At 49.1% G+C, this 23,417-nt stretch overlaps 9 protein-coding genes across 9 annotated transcripts; all 9 read left to right on the forward strand.

Moving 5' to 3' along the window:
* Window positions 1-598: 598 nt before the first annotated feature.
* HO173_002869 (uncharacterized protein) lies at window positions 599-1,635 on the forward strand (the record flags this gene model as incomplete). The annotated part of the gene is made up of 3 exons (XM_037304800.1): window positions 599-816; window positions 952-1,145; window positions 1,355-1,635. 3 exons carry the CDS (start codon window positions 599-601, stop codon window positions 1,633-1,635), a joined length of 693 nt encoding a protein of 230 aa, XP_037168293.1.
* A 5,801-nt stretch (window positions 1,636-7,436) lies between these two features.
* On the forward strand, window positions 7,437-11,184 carry HO173_002870 (uncharacterized protein; the record flags this gene model as incomplete). The annotated part of the gene is made up of 8 exons (XM_037304801.1): window positions 7,437-7,543; window positions 7,607-7,723; window positions 7,780-8,074; window positions 8,150-8,467; window positions 8,519-8,684; window positions 8,740-8,769; window positions 8,824-8,974; window positions 9,021-11,184. The coding sequence occupies 8 exons, from the start codon at window positions 7,437-7,439 to the stop codon at window positions 11,182-11,184; spliced, it is 3,348 nt and encodes a 1,115-aa protein (XP_037168294.1).
* Window positions 11,185-13,493: 2,309 nt separating this feature from the next.
* Window positions 13,494-14,728, forward strand: HO173_002871 (uncharacterized protein; the record flags this gene model as incomplete). The annotated part of the gene is made up of 2 exons (XM_037304802.1): window positions 13,494-13,544; window positions 13,592-14,728. The coding sequence occupies 2 exons, from the start codon at window positions 13,494-13,496 to the stop codon at window positions 14,726-14,728; spliced, it is 1,188 nt and encodes a 395-aa protein (XP_037168295.1).
* An 81-nt stretch (window positions 14,729-14,809) lies between these two features.
* HO173_002872 (uncharacterized protein) lies at window positions 14,810-15,454 on the forward strand (the record flags this gene model as incomplete). Its single annotated transcript, XM_037304803.1, has 1 exon — window positions 14,810-15,454. One exon carries the CDS (start codon window positions 14,810-14,812, stop codon window positions 15,452-15,454), a length of 645 nt encoding a protein of 214 aa, XP_037168296.1.
* A 256-nt stretch (window positions 15,455-15,710) lies between these two features.
* HO173_002873 (uncharacterized protein) lies at window positions 15,711-16,888 on the forward strand (the record flags this gene model as incomplete). The annotated part of the gene is made up of 4 exons (XM_037304804.1): window positions 15,711-15,950; window positions 16,054-16,356; window positions 16,410-16,511; window positions 16,610-16,888. 4 exons carry the CDS (start codon window positions 15,711-15,713, stop codon window positions 16,886-16,888), a joined length of 924 nt encoding a protein of 307 aa, XP_037168297.1.
* Window positions 16,889-18,660: 1,772 nt separating this feature from the next.
* On the forward strand, window positions 18,661-19,779 carry HO173_002874 (uncharacterized protein; the record flags this gene model as incomplete). The annotated part of the gene is made up of 2 exons (XM_037304805.1): window positions 18,661-18,924; window positions 19,000-19,779. 2 exons carry the CDS (start codon window positions 18,661-18,663, stop codon window positions 19,777-19,779), a joined length of 1,044 nt encoding a protein of 347 aa, XP_037168298.1.
* A 176-nt stretch (window positions 19,780-19,955) lies between these two features.
* HO173_002875 (uncharacterized protein) lies at window positions 19,956-20,709 on the forward strand (the record flags this gene model as incomplete). Its single annotated transcript, XM_037304806.1, has 2 exons — window positions 19,956-19,964; window positions 20,533-20,709. The coding sequence occupies 2 exons, from the start codon at window positions 19,956-19,958 to the stop codon at window positions 20,707-20,709; spliced, it is 186 nt and encodes a 61-aa protein (XP_037168299.1).
* A 1,044-nt stretch (window positions 20,710-21,753) lies between these two features.
* HO173_002876 (uncharacterized protein) lies at window positions 21,754-21,987 on the forward strand (the record flags this gene model as incomplete). Its single annotated transcript, XM_037304807.1, has 1 exon — window positions 21,754-21,987. One exon carries the CDS (start codon window positions 21,754-21,756, stop codon window positions 21,985-21,987), a length of 234 nt encoding a protein of 77 aa, XP_037168300.1.
* A 414-nt stretch (window positions 21,988-22,401) lies between these two features.
* HO173_002877 (uncharacterized protein) lies at window positions 22,402-23,350 on the forward strand (the record flags this gene model as incomplete). The annotated part of the gene is made up of 2 exons (XM_037304808.1): window positions 22,402-22,835; window positions 23,242-23,350. The coding sequence occupies 2 exons, from the start codon at window positions 22,402-22,404 to the stop codon at window positions 23,348-23,350; spliced, it is 543 nt and encodes a 180-aa protein (XP_037168301.1).
* Window positions 23,351-23,417: the final 67 nt, after the last annotated feature.

Here is a 23,417-nt window from a genome sequence, read left to right on the forward strand (position 1 = left end):
GCTGGGCCGAAAGTCAGTTGAAGAAAAACTATAGAATTCGTTGCATTGCAAGTGCTGGTTAAATATAGAATGTGTTTCACGTGATCAAGGTTTAAGCGCAGCAATCGGAATGCGGCGGAATGAAACCTCCGATGACCGCGAAGGCGGAACTGAGGGTTACTTAGCTGTGCAACATGCTCGTGATAAGGAAGGGATGAGAGGATAGAATAGTGCACAGCACAGTCGAATGCGTCGCTACGAGAGTTTCGAGGTGACGATAGGACTAAGAGAGGATGGGCGTCTGATGGACAAGGCAAGAGCAAGGGCGAAGGGTTATACAATTGATTTGGGTGGAAGCTTACGACGAATTGGCACTATCCCTACATACAAGTCAGACATATCAGTCACCTAATTTTCCCTACTAGACAGGTCCACAACAAGCCGTGGATACGCAAGCGCAAGGTATGACTGGACAAGAATGATATCATACCGCTCGCCCTAATGTCGAGATGACTCACTGCAACCGTGCCGATATATAAAACCAGCCCCAACACCCCATCCAGCAAAGCCCACTCCCACCCACAACCTCTGAATCGCAGACTCTCCACGCCCGCCCACAATGGCATTCACCCTCCAACCCGTCGGACCCGCAGATGTCTCAGACATCACGCGAATCTTCCAATCCGCATTCGCAAACGACCACATAATGAGTCATTTCCACCCCCGCACCCCCGACCGCCTGAAGTGGGACCAAGATTTCCAATTCTTCTCCACGCAGATCGCAGAGAGCGCAGCATACGGCGGCCGTCTCACGAAAGTTGTCGAGGAAAGTTCCGGGTTAGTAAAACCCACTCCCTCTTCCCTGCCCCTACTATCCACACGCACATTAGACACACGAATGAAGCTTGTCGAGGACATTCTCTATGATTCTTCTCTGTTGTCAGATGAATATCTAATTTTCTTCCGGTTTAGCAAAACGGTCGCCTTCTCGAAGTGGGATTATCCTCACGCGCTTACGGCGGAGCAACGGGCGGAGAAGAAGCGGAAGGCGATGGAGGATAGGCTGAAGAAGGTGGTAGAGGGGAGTAATGAGGGGTTGATGAAGGATTTTTTCACGCAATTGATTGCGGGAAGGGAGAGGTGGCTTGTGCCGGAGAAGACGTTTTGTAAGTTACTTTTACTTTTTTCTTGCCTGACTCCGATCTATTGGTGCAATCTGCGCCCATACCTTGATGCAGCAATTTCCATAGCTCTGTTACACCTACTCCTAAGCCGGATGGCTAGCACTCGGAGCCAAAGGACCATCTGAACCAAGCACGGCGCTAGATTGCATTGGACTCACCTCGTTACTCCACCATATGCTCACGTCCACCAGTCCTCCACATCCTCGCCGTCGACCCCGCCTACCAGCGCCGGGGTCTGGGCTCCATGCTCATCCGTCCGGGTCTCGAAGATGCGGACAAAGCCGGCGCACAGACCTACATTGAAGCCTCGCCTGATGGATTGCCGCTGTATCTGAAACATGGATGGGAGCCGGTGGATAAGATGGTGATTGATATGGGAAAGCATGGAGCGGGCAGTGGGGTGGAGGTTATGCCGTTTTTGATGAGGGAGGCGAACGCACCGAACAAAGTTGGGAAGAAGATTGATCTATGAGATTGGGGAGAGGTTGGATAGTCGATATTCTGATCTGCAAATATGCTTGGCCCCAGTAATGGCTCACGGTCATCCTGTCTAGCATGCAAACTCCTATTATGATCCCCCAATGAGGCCGAGATCCTTCCATTTGCAGCTAAATACTTCCTCTGAAGATTTCATACAACAAGCATAATGTATCTCCTACAGCGGAAGACGAACTCAGCCTGGCAGGTCGACCCTCTAAACTCTCACCCTCCATAACATCAGTCTTAAATCTAGCCATCCGCTCAACATGACCCCCAACAGCGAATCCAGCCTGATCTTGAACTCCTCCCCCATCGCACCTCAGCATAGCTACGGAGGCAATAGTATTTCGCCGCCATTCCCTTAGGTCACGGTTCAAGCCGTCCTCCACATGCTCCTCGATCCATCCCTTGAACCAGGGAACCCCCCTCCCTCCCAACCAACCGCCCAGCCTTCCCCTTTCCACACTCGTGCCGTCCTCCCCCCAAAACCACACGAACATCCCTACGATCTCGACTCTCTTTCCTCCAAAAACTAGGCCGAGGCATAAACAGCAGACTCAAGCCAGCAATACCGTGCCGCCATCATGTCCAAAGCGTGCGTAGACTTCATTCGTTGATGACTAGAGTTACGCGGAGGAAGGCCGTTGTGCCAGGAAGACAGTCTGCGCGCATCGGACTGATGATCAACCGTGCGTTCTCGACTCTTGCGGTGGCGTCGTCGACTGCGGAGGAGATGGCTATGGTCCAGTCAGCATTGTTGCAGGCGAGCGCTTTCGCGGCTGAGAATCGAGAGATGTCTTTCGGGATATCTTTGATGCGATGGTGTTGATAAGCGATGGTATGGTTGCAGAGTATAAGACAAGATAACTCTTTTGTCCTTGGCGTCTGGGAATGTTAAATCTGGGAAAGGTATGATAACGCCTTCTGCCAGGCTGCTCTCTGTCAAAGACATGCCAAGTATTGCCACTGGGCGATATTTCCCGCGCGGTACAAGGCCCGGTCGTCTTTTGGACGCTTTGCAAGAATGTTTGTTGCGCGTTCCAGCCACTCTTCTGGCACGTTGCACCACACCGAGCACTTGTGAGTGAGTTTCTGACTTCGCAGGGGGTTTCCATGATGCTTCATTATGTGTGAAATGTCGAATGAGAGGGAAGTCAGTGTCCGCTTCCGAAGATGCGTTGAGGCTTTCGATTGCTCGAATCGGTCGTTGTATGAGAAGATGATGTTGACGGCCTGAAGATAGGTGTGGGTCTGGGCTACTTGAATGGATCGCAAATGCAAGTGTGATGAGGAATTGAAAGGTCTTGCTAAGAAGGGAGGAAGTTTTGAGTGAACAGACTCTTAAAAGAAGTGGGCCCTTACGTAAGGATTCACGTCAAGGCTTTGGGCAGGGAGTTGTGAAAAGGAGTCGTTGCTAGAACGTTATGAGTGGATGAACCACACTGGACCCGTGGCCCCCTTTCGGGCTGTCAAGGTACTTTCCCTTCTTGTAGATATACCAGCCGCTTAGATATGATGATGTATCAAGAAGTGAGACCATCTCTTTGCCGCATGTTATCTCTCCTTACATACCGTAACAACTGATACCAATCAGCCTTCTCCTTGCCCCTCCAAGTCCTTCCCGTCAGGCGTTGAGTGAGGGATCCGTAGATCGCAGCCAGTAGTGCGGCGGTGAATAATACAAAAGTCACAGGAGCACCAACAGCCCAGAAAAAAGTCCGCCGGGAATCGGTGATATCCATACCTAGATACAGAATTACAAAACATGACGAAGAAAGATGATGAAGGTCGCAACGGTGAGTATCACGATAGCCTTATCATTTAAAACTGGTTTTAGCAACCTGGACTCCACGACCAAAACATGTGAAATCTCTGCGTGGATCTGAAGCTCGTCGAAGTCATTGATGCGCGCTGCTCGATGCTTTCAAGCATACGATCGAAGTACCTCATTCCGCCTTCGCTTGCTGCTGATGAATGTCAATCTTTGTTAGTATTGGATCCGGTATGGCCACTGGGAATAACCCAACTGCTTACTCTGGGACCCACTGACCCCCAGTCCCACTGTGGCGAGGTTCGGTAGCGGAGATTCCTGCTACCATCTCCGGGGTGCACGCCCGTTTGGATACTTCCAATCGAAGTACAAACCTCGGTGAGTCACCGGCTTGTACCCCCAAGGACTCAGTCATCCTAGGAGCCAATCAGTTTATGAATATACAAAGGCGAGCATAACGTGCCATGCTCCCCAGGCGTATTTTGTAAAGGACACTCCAGTATTCTGACACGACTATAGCATCGCAGTTTCGTGGAAATTAATAATGCAAGATCCTGCTAGCTGACACGAGAGTGTTTAGCTTTGTTGATGGTTTTGATTAGCGAGACGCTATGTCCGATACTTCGTGGAGACTGTTCCCAGCGGTCTCATACAGAGTCGCATATTGCGACGATCCTGTTCTGCCTTTCCTCAAAACTAACATGGATTCCTTCTATTACACCGTAAAGAACCAACTTCTCCCATTTCGACAACCTCGCCACCTCATCATTCTCTTCGGCTGGGGCGTAAGGAGATGACATGGAGACTTTTGCATGTTGCCTGTCGGCCTTTGTCGCTGCAATTTGGAGACTGTCGATGTGCTAGAACTTCTCCTCTGTCGACCATGTGAATATCGGCGTATTTTGGATCTCTTCTACAGCAGCCAGCGCTATGGGCGAGTCCATATCGCGCTTGAGCACCGTTGCTACCTCTTCCAGGTTCCCGACCCTCCTAGCTTGAGGTCATCCTTACGAGACTTTCTTACGAAGGTGGCTTCCCTCCTTCCACTGGGCAGCGTACTTTTTCGAAAGTCTCTGGCGACGGGAGACTTTTGTGACACTGTCATGGCGCACACGTGTGGTTTTCGTGGGCGCTCTGAAAGGGTTGTCTGGCTTCGAGATGGGCCAAACCCAGGTGGAGAGTACTCATGATTCCCGTCAAGTCCTGTCCGAGAGCTCGACCCTGAGCTCAATCAGGACCTTGGACTAAGTGGAGAAATCTGCAGAGATGATTCGTATACTGGGGCTACTTCCTCTGAGATTGCAGGATGACCTTTTATAAATGACCAGATCTGCCTCAATTGCTCCCAGATCCGAGCTAGGCTAGCATGTGCAGGGAGCTCAGTGCGAGGAACAGGATCGGGCCCGGCAAAATAGAGCTCGGAGGGTGCGTAAAACGGCCACCGTCGATCCAGATTCTAGACTAGCGTGACCTCCCATATCCTACACGTATGTTGTATGCTTGGCCTTCTTGGCATCGTCTCTCAAAGCTGCCAATTCGCCCGCTCTTCTCCCCCCTTCAAAAATTTCACAACCCTAACCAACAAATCCCCCCCCCTAAGGGCTAAATTTTCTTTCCCCCCCACTTTTTTTCCCCCCCCCCAACCCCCAAAAAAAAAAAAAACCCCGTTTTTCCTCCCCCGCCGCCATTTAAAAAAAAAAAACGGCCCCTTCCCCAACACCCCCTAAAAAAAAAAAAAAAAAAAAAAAACAAAAAAAAAAAAAAAATCTTTTTTTACATACAAAAAAAAAAAAAAAAAAAAAAAACAAACAAACAAAAAAAACAAAAAAAATCCCCCCCCCACAAACACCAACCCTTCTTTACCTCTCACCCCACAGAAACCCCCCCACAAAAAAAAAAAAAAAAAAAAAAAAAAAACAAAATACAAATAACAAAAAATAGCCTTCCTCACCCACCCCCAACCCCAAACAACCCACACCCCCCCCCCCCCACAAACCCCCCTCCTCCAACCATCTTCACTAGTCCAGAAGTTGGCTCTTGGGATACTGGATATTGCATCTAAAGCCATAGTCTCATCGTTGATGTATCTCGATCGATGAAGAATCTCTGCATCATTGCCAAACCTGCAAGTGGCTGCAAACTTTTGGGCAACAAAGCCTTCAATGCTTTCACACGCTTGACCAGCGCCTCACGAGTTCTGTCATGGTCATGGTCGCCAGTTGATCTGCTTTTGACCTTGCCAGAACCCTCCGTGGACTTTTCTGACTTCCTGCACCACCTGGCCAAGTCCTCCAGATCCTTCACCGCAGCGTTCAATCCGTTTTAGCCTCCATCCCTGCTGTCGACCACTATGGCCTCCGCGACTACTTTCACACTTCTTAGAGGCTTAGGCCTCACCACATTGTTCACCTGACCTTTTGACAATGCTTCGAGGTCCAATGTTCGGTTTTCACGGTTTGGAACCTCCAGGTGGTTCAAGAGCTTGGTTTCACTGAGGCAAAGCTTAGCATTTTCCAGCAGTGCAGCATAGCCATCCTCAAGTTCCTGCAGCGGCGCGGCTAGAGGTGATTGTGAAGAGACTCGGTCGCCTTATTGGAGGTTGAGCGCTCTGCCGTTGGTGATCTGTAGCCTCTCCATGCTTTTCTTTGGACTTGATGTCGTCTTTGGATGACTTCGCTTTCCCGTTCCTGTTCCCGGCTTCATCGCACCCTCGCAGGCTCACCTTGGGATGATGCTCTAAATGTTTCTGGGCTTCTTTGGCGGTGCGATCAAATTACAAGACTCGGTGCGCTTCCTTCTTTGCCGCATCATGCCACCCACACATGGCATGATGCTGCATTAGCAAGATACGAGCCTCTTGACCCAGCGGGCTCCGCTCGAGATTTTCAAATAATTCGCTAATGAGTGCTAGGTCTGGTGCTGGAGATGACCCACCTTCACTATATACCATATATCTTCACTTTCAACGCTTTCAAAATCAGAAGCCGAACTAGAACCGTACCATTGCCCTGGCAACTTGAGAGATGTCTTTCTTGCCATTTGAAGGGATGCCCAGGAAGAGTTTATTCACGGGCCAATATATCATTCCTGATCCCTTAGTAGGGATTATTGAGGTGACAAATTACGTGATTGATGGGGTAGCGATGGCAGGACGAGGACGCTCCACCTGCCCAATGTCAAGTGTCTGATTGGCGTTATTTATCTGTCTTCCAGGACCAGGTCAGTTGGCACTCGCTTAATCAATACTTTTTCGGCCTCTCCACTTTCTGCCTTTGTCATCCACCGACAGAGATGTAAGATTTTAGCGCTGCATTAGTCTTCAAACTCCATGAATCCATGGCCTATGGAACATGGAGGAAAACCCAGCCTCGCGCCTGAGCTGAGCCTCGCTACCCGCAGCCTCGCTGCCCGCAACATTGCCCAATCCTACGACACCACGTTCAGTCGCACAGGATGTTCGCGCCATCGGTCTAGACTCTTCTGAGACCCATTTACGGCACTTGAGTTTGACAAAAATACCACATTGATTGGTATTGTCTAAAAGAGTACTGCATGTAAAGACTCACTGCTTATCAAAGTCTGTTGTACAAAGAACTGACCGACGCAAAGGGTACTTGGTCTAGTGAAACACTGTCAGGGTACAGGTCTTTGGTCTTTCCAAGGGATGACGAGTCGCGCCCCAACGAACTAGGGGATTCATGTAATCGCATTTCAAGTACCTGATGTCAAGGTAGCCTCCGGCGTTGTGTGCTTCTTGCGTGACGAGTTGCGGGAGTGATAGGGGTGAAGCTGGGATGAGAGCAGGAGCGGCTAGCTGGATGTAGTATAGATTGACAGGAAAGCCTAATACGAAAAGGATCAGCGAGCTTATCCGATCCGAGGGATTGGAGCAAGAGTGGGGTTGATAAGCCTCAGCCTCGCACAACTATTCCCTCCTTTTTTGGGTTCTTCTTTCTTCTTCCTTCTTCCTTCTTTCTTCGTCCTTTTGCGCTTCGTTTGCGAAGGTACTCTCTCCCGTGACCATGTCTCGCATCATTGATAAGCTGCGAAGTAAGCGCGCTGTCTCGCGACGAGATCGGACGACCGAGGGGACGGTCGGACAATTGACAGACAGTTTATCAGCCTCAAAGTAAGCTCCCGCGCGAATGACCCCCTAAGTACCTTAAAAATCTTCTTTTGACTTTCGGACCAGCCTGCTAGACCCTGAAGGCTCCCAAGGCCCCGATGGCCCCGATGGCCCCGATGGCCCCGATGGCCTGGGCCCGAAAGTCTGGAGCGAGCCCTCTGTGGACCACGGGCCGCTCGTCGAGTATGGCTTCTACATCTCAATGTGAAGTGGGTTTTTGGATTGACCTTTGTATCAAGCATCGTCTTCGTTCACGGCTTGACCGGCAAACGCACAAAGACTTGGCTGGCTGATGGAGCTGCACGGCCGTGGCCTCAAGAACTGCTCTCCAAAAAAATACCAGAAGCCCGTATTATCACATACGGTTACAATGCCGACGTCGTCCACTTCATCAAGCCGGCGGGACAGAACACGGTCCGCGAACATGCCAAGAATCTCGTCGGAGATTTGACCAGTCTTCGGCGTCGAACATCATCATTTCGGCGGCCTCTCATTTTTGTAGCTCACAGTCTGGGAGGCTTGGTCTGTGAACAGGTATGGTCCACTTGTCTGTACTCGTGACTTGTGTATCCGTCTTCAATATCTCGCGCCTTCCTAACCTTCACCAAGGCCATCGTACTGTCAAATCATGATTTCGAGGCAGAACATCAACTTTCAGACTCGCTGCATGGCATCGTCTTCCTAGGAACCCCACACGCTGGCTCTGATATGACCAAATTTGCTCTTGCATTAAGCTACATCATCAAACTCAGTTTGGTTAAAAATCCCAATACAAGCAACATTGCTGTGTTGAAAAAAGACTCTGAAGTTCTAGCTGATATCCAGGACTCTTTCATGAAAGCGATCACCGGACGGCAAGTACAGGGCAAGAAGTCTCTAGCGATTCATTGTTGTACCGAAGAGAATCCAGTACAAGGCTTAGGTCGCGTGAGTGTACATGGCACTCCGCTCCAGTCACCTCCGCTGATCTCTATCTAGCGTGTCGTGGAGCCTGCTTCGGCACGGTTTCCAGGCCCCTGCACGTCAAACACCATCCCTGCTGACCACATGAGCATGACTAAATTCCAACACTCGTCCCAAGTCGGATATGAGCGATTGTCTGATAGGTTGAGGAGATGGGTTGACGAGATTCGGGAAGATACGGGTACGGCGTGACACGCATGAGTCCAAAAGACAGCCTAACTGAGTAATTCTCATAGCAATTTCAAGCACAAATACAGCCCATCAAAGTGCGTCCACTGGCTTTCAATCGAAAATTCTCTTGACCTGCTGACGAGCAACAGTTTTACCGCAACCAGGTGCTGTTGTTGTAATGCCGTTTGCGCAGGACAAAGACTTTGTTGGGCGTGAGGACATCATAACGAGTCTTGATGAGGGGTTCTCCCAATCGACATCTCTTCGACGGATGGCCTTGGCAGGTTTGGGCGGTATCGGGTATGGTTTACTCGCTCGAAGTGCTGAAATCGCTGACGAGTGAAAGTAAATCCCAAATTGCCATTGAATACGCATATCGACTGCGAAAGAAATGGCCGGCAAGATCTGTGTTCTGGGTCCACGCCAACAATGCTGCTCGCTTTGAACAGGGCTATCGGAATATCGCTACCGCCACCAAGATCCCCGGCATCGAGTACCCCAATGTCGATGTTTTGAATCTGGTGTCTCAATGGCTGGGCAGCTCCGAAAGTGGTGATTGGTTTTTGATCCTCGACAACGCGGATGATGCAGATATGTTTTTCGGCCCGCTTGTAGGCCCCACGACTCAGAGTGATGCAGCAAGTATCGAACCTCCATGCCTGTCACGGTTTTTGCCGCAGACAGGAACCGGATCAATATTGGTAACATCCAGAGACGAGGGCACAGCGTTCGGTCTCACTGGAGGACGGAAACAAGTGCTGCGGGTCGACGTCATGTCAGAGGATGATACCATCGCATTACTTACCAAAAAGTTGCCCGAAGACCCCTCGGATAACTCTGCAAAGAAAGAATTGATCATCGAACTTGATTCAGTACCACTGGCGGTCACTCAAGCCTCAGCGTACATCGCTGTCCAAGGTTCAAGGATGACGGTGGCAAAGTATCTTCAATTGCTGCGACATGATGAGAAGAATCAGATAGACCTACTCAGCAAAAACGAGGTAGACCTTCGAAGAGATCCTGGAGTCCCAAATTCGGTCATCAGAACATGGCAGATTTCCTTCTCGCAGATCGAAGATCAAACTCCAGCCGCAGCTGACCTCTTATCATGCATGTGTATGCTTGATCGACAAGGGATTCCCGAATTCCTGTTCTGTGAAGATGGCGATCAGTCTCTGAACTTTGAAGAGGCTATTGGAACTCTGCTCCGATTCTCGTTTGTGATACAAGAGCAGGGAAACAAAGGGTTCGCAATCCATCGACTTGTGCAGCTTGCAACGAGGAAATGGCTTGAAGCATATGGAGAGATGGGGAAAGCTCAAGAAGAGGCTCTGAGACTAATCTCGGACCATTATCCAGTAGGCACATACGAAAACTGGACAGTATGTGAAGCTCTGGAACCACATGCGCAAGTTGTCCTGAAGTACACCTATGACTCAGAAGCTTGCAAACTTCAGCAATCGGACATCCTTTACAACGGGGCTCACTACGCTGGCGCTCAGGGGAGGTTCAACATTACGGAGGAAAAGGTACAAAAAGCCATAGATATCCAAATGATGTGTCTGGATTCAGACGATTCAATCACCTTAAGTAGTCTTCATACCCTCGCCTCGACATATCGGAAACAAGGTCGGTGGACTGAGGCGGAGGCACTGAATATACAGGTGCTAGAGATAAGAAAAAGAGTATTAGGAGCCGAGCATGAAAACACGCTGACCACCATGGGCAATCTGGCATTGACGTATCAGGAACAAGGTCGGTGGACTGAGGCGGAGGCACTGAATATACAGGTGCTAGAGATAAGAAAAAGAGTATCAGGAGCCGAGCATCAAAACACGCTGTTCACCATGGGCAATCTGGCATTGACGTATCAGGAACAAGGTCGGTGGAGTAAGGCGGAGGCACTTGAAGTGCAGGTACTAGAGATACGTACAAGAGTATTCGGAGTCGAGCATCCAGACACGCTGATCACTATGAACAATCTGGCAACGACCTATGGGGATCAAGGACGGTGGACTCAGGCGGAGGAACTTGATGTGCAGGTGCTAGAGATAAGTAAAAGAGTATTAGGAGTCGAGCATCCAGGTACGCTGACCACCATGAACAATCTGGCATTGACGTATTCAGGCCAAGGCCGGTGGATTGAGGCGGAGGCACTGAACGTGCAGGTGCTAGAGACGAGGAGAAGAGTATTGGGAGCCGAGCATCCAGACACGCTGACCACCATGAACAATCTGGCATCGACGTATTCAGGCCAAGGCCGGTGGATTGAGGCGGAGGCACTGAACGTGCAGGTGCTAGAGATGAATAGAAGAGTATTGGGAGCCGAACATCCAGATACACTGACCGCCATAAACAACCTTGCTTGTACTTATCACGATCTCGATCGTCACAATGAAGCAATCACATTGATGGAGCAAGCTGTGGAGCTAAGGACAAAGAATCTAGGGGCAAATCATCCAGACACGATTACTTCAATCAATGCACTGGCGGTCTGGAGAGACAGTTGAGATCGGATCTGATTATCAAGGGGCGAGGGTACGGTCTGGGCTCATTGGCGTTCCGGGGGTAGAATACAAGCATGGATGAAGATAGCATACCTAACGAATCAACGATGAAAGCGCTCTCAAACAGCGGCAGCTCTACAGCAGCATGAGACACATGCTCCCATATCATGGCTCGGAGTTCATGGGCGTAGGCTAGTAAATCCCAGTCTGCACCACACTGGCTTTTGATAGCGAGACTGGGTTTCACGTCGGAGAAAGGCCAGCGAGCGGTACAATGGGTATCCAACTCACATCCGAAACCATCTGGATCCCTGCATCTAAATCCCGGAAACGGCATTAGGTTCCCCTAGCTCCTCACACGTGACCGAGTTGGAGTTTAAGTTGGAGTTCGAGTGCGCTGACGATCTACGCTCATTTTGGTCTCTCTAGTATTACGTCGCTGGTGATGAGGGATTGACCCAGATGCTGAACTTCAATTCTCCACTTGGGGAGTCACAGTTTACTTTTCCTCAACTTTTTCCCCAGAAAAGACAACCAAAAACCCCCCCCCTAAAAAACCCCCCGCCAAACGGGGGTTCCTGCTTTCTTTTTTGGACAAAGAAGCACCCCCCCCCCACACCCCCAAAAAAAAAAAAAAAAAAAAAGAAAAACCACCCAACCCACAAAAAAAAAAACAAAAAAAAAAAAAAAAAAAAAAAAAAAAAAAAAAAAAAAAAAACCCCCCCCCCCCCCCCCCCCGCCCCCCACCAACAAAAAAAAAAAAAAAAAAAAAAAAAAAAAAAAAAAAAAAAAAAAGAAAAGGGGAAGGGAAAAAGAGCCGGACGAGTACGGCTCAATTTTGGTGTATTAGGAGAGGTCTTGGCCTGAACGACAGTGAATCAGACAGTGAGTCGCATCCTGCGTTGGTTGAAAGGTTGGTGAGGCACTTAGACATCGGCAAGATTTCTCCTGAAGGCCTCACTTACCAGCTTGGGAAACGCAAGTTGTGGTAGGCGGAATTGGGGAGACAAAAAATGCGAGATGGGGGATCGCATCAGTGACAAATCACGAGCGAAGAAGTGACTTCGAGGGATGTGCCGAGAGTCTCATTGTTCATTGCTTGTGTTAAACGCCCTTGGGCTTTTTCAATGTGCTGGAGATCCGGTTGGTCTTGGCTTGTGTTATGTATCCGACAGTTGACACATTGCATTTATGACACTCCAGTTAGATGATCACTGTAAGAACTTTTCTAGCGCTGAGTCCCCTTCCCTTCCAGATTATGAAGTTCTTCAGAGCCACGATATTGGGTAAATACCATCTTCTTACGACCTCAGAATAGTATCTACGTCCCTACCTGAGTATCACTATCATGCCGGCACCTATCAACGCAAAGCTTGATAAGAAAATCGTTCAAGTTTCAGTTCCTTTGCAACATCCCAACTATCGAGCTAACTCCTCCCCTCGAGAAAGAAGAATGCGGCGTCTGCAAGGAGCCATACAGAAACAATGGGGGAGGAATTCGGTGGGACAGTACATCGTCCAGTTGCACTAGCACCATGCGGTCACATACTCGGTTTCCATTGCCTCGCTCGGTGGATGCTGTCGGCCAGTTTCGACAACCATTGCTCTCTCTGCCGCGCACAGATTGTCAACCCCGTGCAACTGGAGAGCGACTCAGCCGCGCCTTGGCGTACCCTTTCGCACCACTGGAGATCCTCGCTGTCGTTGCCAGTAACGGTATTTCACAGATGCAAAAGAGTCAGCTGCTCAAATTCTTTGGGAACTCGACACTGAATAGTACGCTTGTCTGTAGATTGCTGTTTCTACAGCTGGATTTATGATCTAATCTTATGCAAGAGAGATGCCACAAAGATGTCCCCTAGGAGTAGTCTCATGAAGTAGTACTATGCCGCACCCCTTACACATGGATAAACAGTATCGGAGCAGAAATAGAGAAATTTATTCGGAGGAGCTCAAAAGAATTCATCCACAGAATTGGGCTCACCCGCATATCAATTTGAGAGTGTTTCAAGCTGAAGCTAAAACACATCTATTTCGTTTCGCCTAGCGCCATCAAGTAGATTCGTAAACACCTTATTCCATTTTCCAATCTCCAACACCATCGCTGATTAAGTCTAACACCACCAACCACTGTCCATTCCACCCATAGAACTCTTCCTTCTTTGTGTACACCACTCACCACGGTTGTGGTTTTTCCCTGAACCTTCACAGCTCCCCTTCGAGGTCTTTTTCTATCCGCATGAATCTTCCTGACATCAGCACTCCAAGATTCCAGGATTCACAAGGGACTCATCAACCTCTAGGTAGTCACGATGGAAATAATACGAATGCCCGTCGAGCTGTTGAATGAGATCTTCATGAAGGTATGAGGACACTCAAGGCGATGATTGGCTTAGCTAATACCATAAAGCTGCGCGCTGACGGTCTCCTGAACTTGCTTCCGGTTGCGCTGGTGTCGCGCCATTTCTACAGAATAGTGACACCGCTGACCTATCAGACTATCTATATTGACATCTCTGGCTGTACCTACCCTCACCCCCACGTGGAGGACCACACGCCTACCAAACGGCCTCTCAGCACGCTTATCTCACGGCTCTCTGCTGGACCCGCGGTCCTTGCTTTGGTCAGAAACATTCATGTCTTTGGCCGTGACGGAGTTCATCCAGGTGCTCTAGAGCTATTGATAGGCTGGCTCCCCAAACTCCGTCAGCTAAGTTCGTTTTCCTGGAATTGCGACGGTTCTTTTCCACCGAGTCTGCTCACAAGCCTCGGTCAGCACTGGCCAAAAGCTCACCTAGACATGCGTACAAGCTTTTCCAAGTGCGACATCAAAAAGGATTGGAAAGTCCTCAGGCTAGCTCCAAACATGCTACGTTCGCTCCATGTCTGCATGCCCAACTATCCATATGACAGAGTCGGAAAAGAGGCCCGTGTGGCAAAGAGCAAGCTTTTGTGGGCACTAAGAAGTTGTCCAGGTTTACACAGCCTTACTACGTATGATCCCAATGTTTACAGGAATAATCGCGGCCTTGGAGCATCGGAACCATGGCATGATTTGAAGCCTGAGTTTCTTCTACCTCAACTCGCGGAACTTACGATTGCAGACAGAACTTTTGAGGTAGACGATCTGTTGAAGTGGGGAGCAAAAGGAGGTTGGACAAAGTTGATTAAGATCACACTCTGGGATGACCGCCTCCTGTACGGTTTCCAAGGCTGCGAGCAATCCTTGCGATCAATCAGTCTCCTCCACACGAAAGCAGAAAATGAGAATGCTCTCGTATCAATATGCTCGCGAACCATCAGACTCACGGAATTGAAGATAAAGACCGAAGAGTCTCGACTTCCATTCTCAGCCTTAATGATCTGCGGACCTTCGTTGGAAACGCTTGCGATCCATCCCCACCGAGACGCTTTAGACAATTGGATAAATATGCAAGATGTTCCGCTTTGTCTTCTACAGGCTATCCAACGCCTCTGTCCAGGGTTGACCAACTTGGCGTTGAACCTCCGTTGGCCTCCTGATAACCCGGCAAGTCTCCAGACCTAATATGTAATCTGAGCTCCTACTGACGATACTGAGTCACAGGATCATCTTTCCGCTCTCAGCCAGATCCCACAATTAGCAGAAATGACACTACATACTCAGAAACCCCAAGGTTATGAAAAACACAAGTCTTCCCTAGCAGCGGTCGAACATGCGTTTCGTCATGTGGTCGAACATGGTGGTAATGAGCAGAATCTCAGATCCCTCATGCTTTACGACGGCCCGCAAACCTCGGATTGGGACAATCCATGGGGCTTAGTGGAGCGCTCAAGCCGAGTTTTCAAAGCGACAAGGGGTACACATGGAGGAAACATGGATCAGAACATTTGTGCGAAGCAGATACAGGGCCCTTCAGAAACCGATCACGAACGATATCATCGCCAGCAAGAACGCGTGGAAGCCGAGAAAAAGACCAGAGACTATTTGGACGCCATGCCACCAGCAGTCCTCTCCCAGATGATCGACAACAATAGACGCCAGATACGAGGCACGACTTCCGACATCCAAGAGCAAATGTACGAGATCCAAACAGGTGGTTGGAATCATGAGCTCGCGGAGTATGAAGAGCGGTGGAAGAATTCCAGCGGGATTTTGCCCATGCTGGAATGGCAGTTGCAAACGCGCAAAAAGCAAGGATGGAAGTTGTGGGATATGCCACTCATGAGATCGGATGCTGGGAGCGAAGGTTTTCTGTACGACAGGATGATAGAGGCTAGTGCAGAACCTTAGGATTCGCAGTTTGGCAATGGACATGGTTGTATGATAGAACAGTATTTGCTAGAATGTATGCATGCGTTTCAGCCGACTGGAGATACCGCAGCTTTTGTGCTTCACTGGAACCGCAAGTCGCGGTAAACTCCTCGCTTCTTTCGTCAACAGGTGCGTGATCATTCACTCACTGGCCTTTGCCTTACGACTAACCTCACCTCATCATACCTACCTCTTTTCGACTTTACACCTTACGATCAATGTCTACACCAGTACCATGCCGCCTCGCTTTGATAAAAAGCTGACGCCAGATCTCTACGAGGTCTTTCTATCATACAAAAAAGCCACCACGGTGGTTGAGAGATGGCTAGCTGTCACTTCCGATAGAATCGATATCAAGGCCAGATCGATAATATCTGATATGCAACAAGCAGCAAGTTCCATCAAGGATAAGCGTATCAAGGTCCCCGATCTGATCTACTATGCCTTCGACAAGGCTATCGCGGCTCGCTCTGAGGTGACGAGTCACTTCAAAGGTTTCTTTGCCACAAAGACGGCTAATCCCAACAACTTGTCTCATGAACATTTCACCAAATGTGATCTTCTAGCTTCTTCGACAGATTTACGAGATGCATCGACATTTTGGTAGACTTAAATCCATCTTCAAGTCTCTGAGCTCCGACGGACTCTCATCCTCGAAGGCAAACGAGACGAATTCTTCAAGCACGCCAGGTTTGAATCCTTTCGAGACACTCAGTAATCTGCAAACCGAGAGCGAGTCACCCAGTGCAAGCGGAAACGAAGATAATGAGGCCTATGAGACACACCACGAGCACTCGAGAGATGGACGAGACGACGCAGGAGATGACGGCATTAAGAGTGATGCAGCTGTCCAGGATCTTAAGTTGTATTTTGTGCTTTGGGTTCGTTCCGCCTTTTTGAGGGAAGTGTCCGTCCAGACTGATCCGTTCTTCAGGATCTCGAAACGACTTGCTCAAAGGTCAGGAAATATTGGGCCGATGCTGCAGTAAGTGAGATGCCGTTCATGCTCGCGGCCTTCCTCACCAACGCTGCCATAGTGAGTGTGGCAACTCGCTTCCACTGTGGACGACGATTCTTCGATACGTGTGAAATAATCGGATACAAAGAGATACTCGATATAGTCGAGAATACAAGTCATCAACACTCGGCATACCTGGAACAGCGACGTTTTCGGATCCTGTTGCCATAAATACCTTCACACATCCTGTCATGGCCATCATTCTAGGCCAGCAGGGGATCGATGATCATATCATGCAGAGCAGTCGCGGCAAAGAATCATCGAGAGCTTGCAAGATTACATCATTCGCTCTAGAAGGACCTTGCGACAGCATCAAAAGAGTTGACGCGGAGACGAAAGTGTTCAAGTCCTTGTTAAAGAGTATGAAACAGCTCTCTTGCAAAGAGGAAGATTAACATGATTTTGTTACGGGTCTTTCTTTCATACGTAAGCCTAACCTACACGAACACGTTCGACCAATACCGACTAGCGCGACATTTGAGCTTCGATTGATCTTGTCCATACAAGAGCTGGTTAATCCTGCCTAGGGAGGGCGAAAAGTTTGCAACCCACATCGGACTGCGATTGCGAAGATTGCGTTGATCTGGTCTTATGGAGAGCCTGCGAATGTTTGAAAGCGACCTGTCTACATTCTCAAGCGAAAAGCGATTCGATTTTTATCATCAGTCACCAGTGGTTGCGGGCCATCAGCTGACAAGGATTCTTGCTATAGCTACCGATCTCTGAACTCGTTTTTGTAACCCCACGCAGTATTTTGGGGCCGCTCTACACCTATACAACTTCCTCAGACAACTTGACGTTATCGAGGATGAAAGTGTCCTGTTGGAGCATCTCTGCCAACACATCGGCCACAATATCTCTCGTGGCCCTCATACTACCTTTAGTTCCTTCTCCCAGTATGCAAATTTCAAGGAATGACCCTTGAATTCGATAAGAAAACGCGTACATTCAGGTTTGGGTTGCCCAAAGTTCTCCAAAAACGGCTTCATCCACACAGTCTCTCGGTAATGACTGGATTGAATGACTGCGGTTTTCGACCTTTTTGCCACCAGTGGGCGCCCGTGTGGCGGGGAGGTGGATAAGGGCAGCAGGGCTACCAGCGACGGAGTCATGAATACCGCGCGGCAAATTGCCGCTCATCCACTCGTCTGTGCGCTGGGAGCCTCTCGAATCCACGGTGCGCCCGGAATGGGAGGGCAAGTTCCCGGTGGTCAGAGTCAACTGATTTGAAATTTTCATGGCTTGCACTGAGATCCTCGAGGAGATGACGGCTGTTCACTGCGGTGGTCCGAAGGATATTGCAGCTGCCCATGTCCACGATATGGATGATGCCTTTATTGCGGAAGAAGGGTGTATCTCTTGAAACAATTATGTGACTTTTCTAATACTTGGCCAATGTCAATCTTGCAAAGCTATTGGAAACGGATCGTATATGATAAGCTGTTCTCATTAACGTTTTCTAGGGGGAAACTTTTCAGGGATTTCAGACTAGGGAGGCTACGAGACCTGGAAGCTGTCTCCTGTGTCCCATACGCGCTAGGGGCTTCAAGATAACAGTAGACGGCTTTTGTAGAAGTACTTTATAGAGGACAGCGCTTACGGCAGAAAGATGCCTAATGTTGCTTTATATTTTTGGTTTCCAATCACAATCAGACTGTCTAAATCCTAATATGGCTTTTCATTGAAGGTGGGCTTTCACTACAAGACAGGTACTAACGTTCCATTATTTAATCATGTCCATGCCTTGCATATGCGGCGGTGAAAGACCGTGGCAGGCTCGATTTGGTTAGGTAAGGTGGAGCCGATAGACTTAAAGGAGGTTTGCTGATTCATGCCCACTCAGCTTGACTATGAAGCATCTTAAAGTTCTTAGTTTTTTGCAGGCTTTTTTGATTTGCACCTACTTAGGCTACAATCCTAGCTGCTCAGCCTCATCCTCCTCAGCTCCCTTCCAGCATTCATATCACTAGCTATCATATCGTTCGGCGCATTTCATACCATTTATAAATCATCTTGCAGGATTACTGGCCAGTTGGAAAGACTTGATTGAATAGATATGAATTCGAGTCTGAGCTCTTGCGACCGGAACCCGCGTTTCCTTCTACGCGCACCTTCAGCGGCAAAATCTTCACGCAGCAACCGCGACTGAAATAACAGATCAGGCACAATGGCTGACCCTGTGAGCGTTGTTACCAGCATTGCTAGCTTAGTATCGCTGGCCACCCAGATCTCTTTAAATCTGAGAGCCTACGAGAGAGCGACCCTTTCCCAATCTTACGGAGGGACGGCCGGATTCTTCATCTCGACTTTCTTTGGGAGCACGGCATCCGAGTACGAGAGACTCCAGCGAGTCATACTTCGGGGTAGCGACGATGAAGCACTGCGTTTCCGAGACTCGGTAGCTAGCGAGTGCAACATGACTGCTGTCGCAGTAAGTGTCCCTCGTTGACCGTGCCCGGACCAATTTGGGGCTTTACAGATATCTCGTGGGCTGAGAACTTGATAGGGTGCAATTATCGCCCAAGTCGCTCTCACGGCGCTTTCTCTTACGGACCTAAGTCTAGCGCATTGGACCGCTCGTGCTTTCCTGCTTTTCGCGACAGTGGCTGGCTGCCTCTCGGTTTACTACGCATGTAGTCTCTCGAGAGATATTGGAAAAATATACCAGCCGGAGCTCATCCGCGACTGGCTCAGCGCAGCTCCTCAGAGTGGGTCAGAAGAGACAAGACCAGGAGAGAAAAAAGAAAAGAAAGCCTCGATATCCGCTATATTCATTCTATCCGCCCCATACACCATGATGTCGTATGCTATTTTGAGTTTCATTTTGGGTCTGGCCATCTATCAAGGCTTCGTATGGACAAGAAATCTGGATACAGATGCTGGCAAAATTAACAGCCGCAACATATTCATTGCTTACATCGTGAGCACTGGATATTGTCAACTTTTCTTCTCGTTCGCGGGCGTGATAAAAACTATTGAGGACCTGCTGCTTCAAGATCGATTCAGGACCAGGTTGCTCGGATCAGTCAAACACACCAGAGATCATGTCGCTCGTCACAGAGATGGCGAGGGGCCTCCTCAGCTAGAAGAAGGCGCATCGGCAAACAATGCAGCAGCGCCAATCGAAACCATTCATACAGCATCGCAATCTCAGAACACCGCTGATCGAAGCTCTTCTAGTGGCATTGTAGCTGCGCTAGAAGCAGCCGCAAAGGCGCATATCCTCAGCGCCGAAGCAGACCGTCATGTTGCCTCGGAATATGAAAAATTATCGAGGACTTGGTGAGATACGAGATTCGTCTCGTCCATTCACTGTCACTGTTCCGTCTAGCCAGCCTGAAGGCATGCGAAATAGCTTCGTTTCAAAGCCGTTGAGTTTCGGAGGTAGATCACTACGGTCTCCCAGTCGCAGCGGATATGGGAGTAATAGGACAGGCATGTCTGACTTGGGTAACTGTAGAAATGTCACAGGTAAGTAACACTTCTCTAATGACTACATCAGATCTTCACATCATACCACAATTCCCCCAGTCACTTCATAGACTTGTTTTCTGTCTCAGCATCGTATTGGGGCCCAAAAACCTCGACTGGTAGCTGCGAGCGAATGATAGCAACGGCTGACCGAGAGCTGTCCCACATCCTAGCCGATGTAAGGTTCTTACAAGACCTGTGTGAGTATTGATGTCCACGTTTCCCTCGTTTGACATGGCGAATAATAACGTTGAAAAGGCGGTACAATGTAAGTGCAGAAAGGCTGCTTGTCTGTACAAATGAATCAGAGGACATGGGAAGGTCCAGGTTGTGGGGTTAGGGAGATCTGTGCCTGCTTCTGGAAAAGGAGGTAGCAGTATCCCATATATCCAGACAGGTAATGAATTCCAGAGGCTGCCGACCAAACATCCTAAACCCGTTACATTCAATCCCGCACAGCTCAATAACAAAGTAACTTTATAGGGATCCTTTTTATACCACAATTTATTTTCTTGGGCAGATTTGAATTTCTGTAATAAAAATTTAGTGGTCAATCTTCTCAATCCAGAGTTATTCCGATGTAAAGCAACAGTCTATTGATGTTCTGCCAAGAGATGTTACTATCAGGATATGGGATACGCAGACTCAGTCGTGTGTGTGTGTGTGTGTTGTGGAAGACGCAGTCGATCAAGCGTCGCAAGTTAAGAGGATGGATGTTGAGGGGCTGAGTGCTATGCAAGACTAATGCAAGACACGGCCGAGGCTAGTGATGACGGCATTTGTATGAACGTTTACACGGGGCCCAGAACACTTTAAGATCGAACCTCTTGCAGCCTCAAAGAAATTCCCATCCAATCGATTAGTCCAGATTTCAGTATCTGGCAGTCGCTAAACTCATTTTGTGTACTCCGTACGATACCTCTTGTTGCAGCAAGCGTTGGCCTTGACATTGAGATGGGCCCAACAAAACTCTCGCTCCTTTCCTTGGAAGAGCTGGCGCAGTAGGCTGAAAAATGACACCTTTTGCGATTTGCAAGACACGCCAGTCTTAGGCTCATTAGCGGCGATAGGAGTAGCGTAAGATACAGGAGGCCGATGTTCCCTCGGCCCTGACGAGTTTTGGGAATATCAGTTCCTCGTTCGGTCTGAAAGGTTTCAGGTGTGATGCAAAGTGAATTGATCCGAGAACAGAAGCTTGGCTAGGTTCGCTGACGAAGTTAAGCTGCATCGTGGACGCAAAGATAACCCCGAAACTTATGTTGGTGACAGCCTCTCTGCGGCATGATTACCTTGCCTGGCTAGCCGGGCGCGACCGTCACTGGCTACCCTTTTCTTCTCGTTCTGATGCGCGCCAGTCGGACATCTTGCTGAGACTGCGGCTGCAGGCTCTTGAAAATCTTTTCAGCTCCTTCCGACTGCAGCAGAAACGATACAGTCAAATATCAACTTCACGCTTATGTCTGCAGGTTCACGGAGAAGATTCGCACAATGGATAAGCATATTCACTAGGTCCAGCAATGTCAGCCTCGTACGCTCGCCGGATTCCAGAGCGGTCCAGACGGAATGATGGCTCTAGTGCAACCAAGCAAGCAACAATAACATGAGTCACGTCTCCTGGAATATTTCTACACGTGCAGTGCGAATATTAGACAGCAACTTCCACTCGACCTGGGGAAGCACGATCTGGTAAATGCCACTGGCTTCTAAAAATACTTTCTGCTGTTTACCATCGGTTCCGTGCAGCCTAGAGTATTCTCTCAGTTTGCCACGTCACAAAGCCACGACTGTCATGTCTTCGATCGAGGATTATCCTTTCTTGCCTCCTCCGCCAGGACAGATGTCAAACTTCGAGAATCCTGAGACCCGGGCGCCCGCCATCATCATCATCTGTTCAACATGTATTGCGCTGATGTGGCCAATCTTCTTGCTGAGAATCTACGCAAAGGTGTGGATAAGCCACGCTTTCGGATGGGATGATGGTCAGTCTACTGGTCCCCGCGGATGGATATTTGCTAAGATCTAGTGGCAGCGTCTTCCATGCTTGCTATTGTGAGCGTTATTCTTTTCGTGTCGCTGTGATTAAGCTAAAGATGATAAGACAGGTGCGACGTCGTATGCCGCATGTGTGATATGGGGTACGCGTCCCGATCTCATTCCAAGCCCGTCAAGATTAAGAGACATCTAGGAATGAAGACCCTCGGCCCACATGGCTGGGACGTACGAGCCATAGCATTCACGCCGCATTATGTTGAGGTAAATCATTCATCGGTTTAGTGAAAATGTTCTGACAAGGAACCAAAATGTCAGATTGAAATTGTAGTCTATGGAGTTGTCTACAACTTCCTGTTTTCTTTGCTAAACTAGCTCTCTTTTCTCTACTTCCGCCTATTTTCGTGCAACCGCGGAACAAAGATTACGATTTATCTTTGGAATCGGCATGAATTTCCTCTTCTACACCGCAACCGCTACCGTTTTTATCGCCTACTGTATCCCCAGGCCCGGCGAGAACTGGCCGTCGATTACTAGCCTTGAGCGCTGCCAGAAATCAGAGAGCATTGCCTATGTCCAGGGTCCTTTCGGTGTCCTCTCCGACATATATATCTTCATCCTGCCGCTGCCAGTCCTATGGCGTTTGCAAATGACCTTAAGGAAAAAGCTTGGGGTCAGCAGTATCTTCCTGGTAGGCTTCATGTATGTACACTTCAAACCTGTCAGCACGATCGATCCCATTTCGATCATTGCATTTACTTACCAAACTCCAAATTGGTCCAGAGCGATTCTCGCCAGTATATTAGCAGGCATGTACTATCGCGTCGTCGAAGCTAGAAGCTCCGATCTGACTTGGCGGCTACCACCAACTATCGGCTTAGCGTAAGCATTCCATCACTAATCTCCCAGCTCAGGCGCGTTCGACCTCGACTCGAGAATACGCTTACCGCTCCTACTGCAGGACCGTCGAGATCAGCCTCGGTGTGATCTGTAGCTCAGTCCCTCATCTCCCTTGCCTGTTTCGACAACACAAAGTCGACTTTTCCCACATAACCTCTCTTACCCACTCGCTGTTGCACATCTTCAAACCGAGGTCGAAGGAGGGTTCGGATTTACCTCTCCATGATTTTAATCGGGTCAATTCGAACACGTCCGTGCCACAGAAGGCGAAAGTCGAAACGCGTGTATTGGGGTCCATAAAAGGGCATGTATAAGTCCAAGTGCATAGTACTCATCTTCTCATGACACTGTGACTTCCGTCTGCGGGCATCGGCTAATATGGTGGCAGAGACGGAAAGTTCCTCAAATCGGGGACGTTCTCAGGAGCATTGGGGAAACGATCTTCGATGGACCCGTCGAGGAGCAACGACCGAGTCTCTGAACATGACAGGTGGTGAGCGGAAGAGGGGAGAATAGATCAATCGTGGCATTGATTGCAGACAGAGGCTCTGAGTCATGACACGA

The sequence above is a fragment of the Letharia columbiana genome, assembly GCF_014066305.1.
Source record: "Letharia columbiana isolate WasteWater2 chromosome Unknown Sc0000006_s0, whole genome shotgun sequence".
Lineage (NCBI taxonomy): Eukaryota > Fungi > Ascomycota > Lecanoromycetes > Lecanorales > Parmeliaceae > Letharia > Letharia columbiana.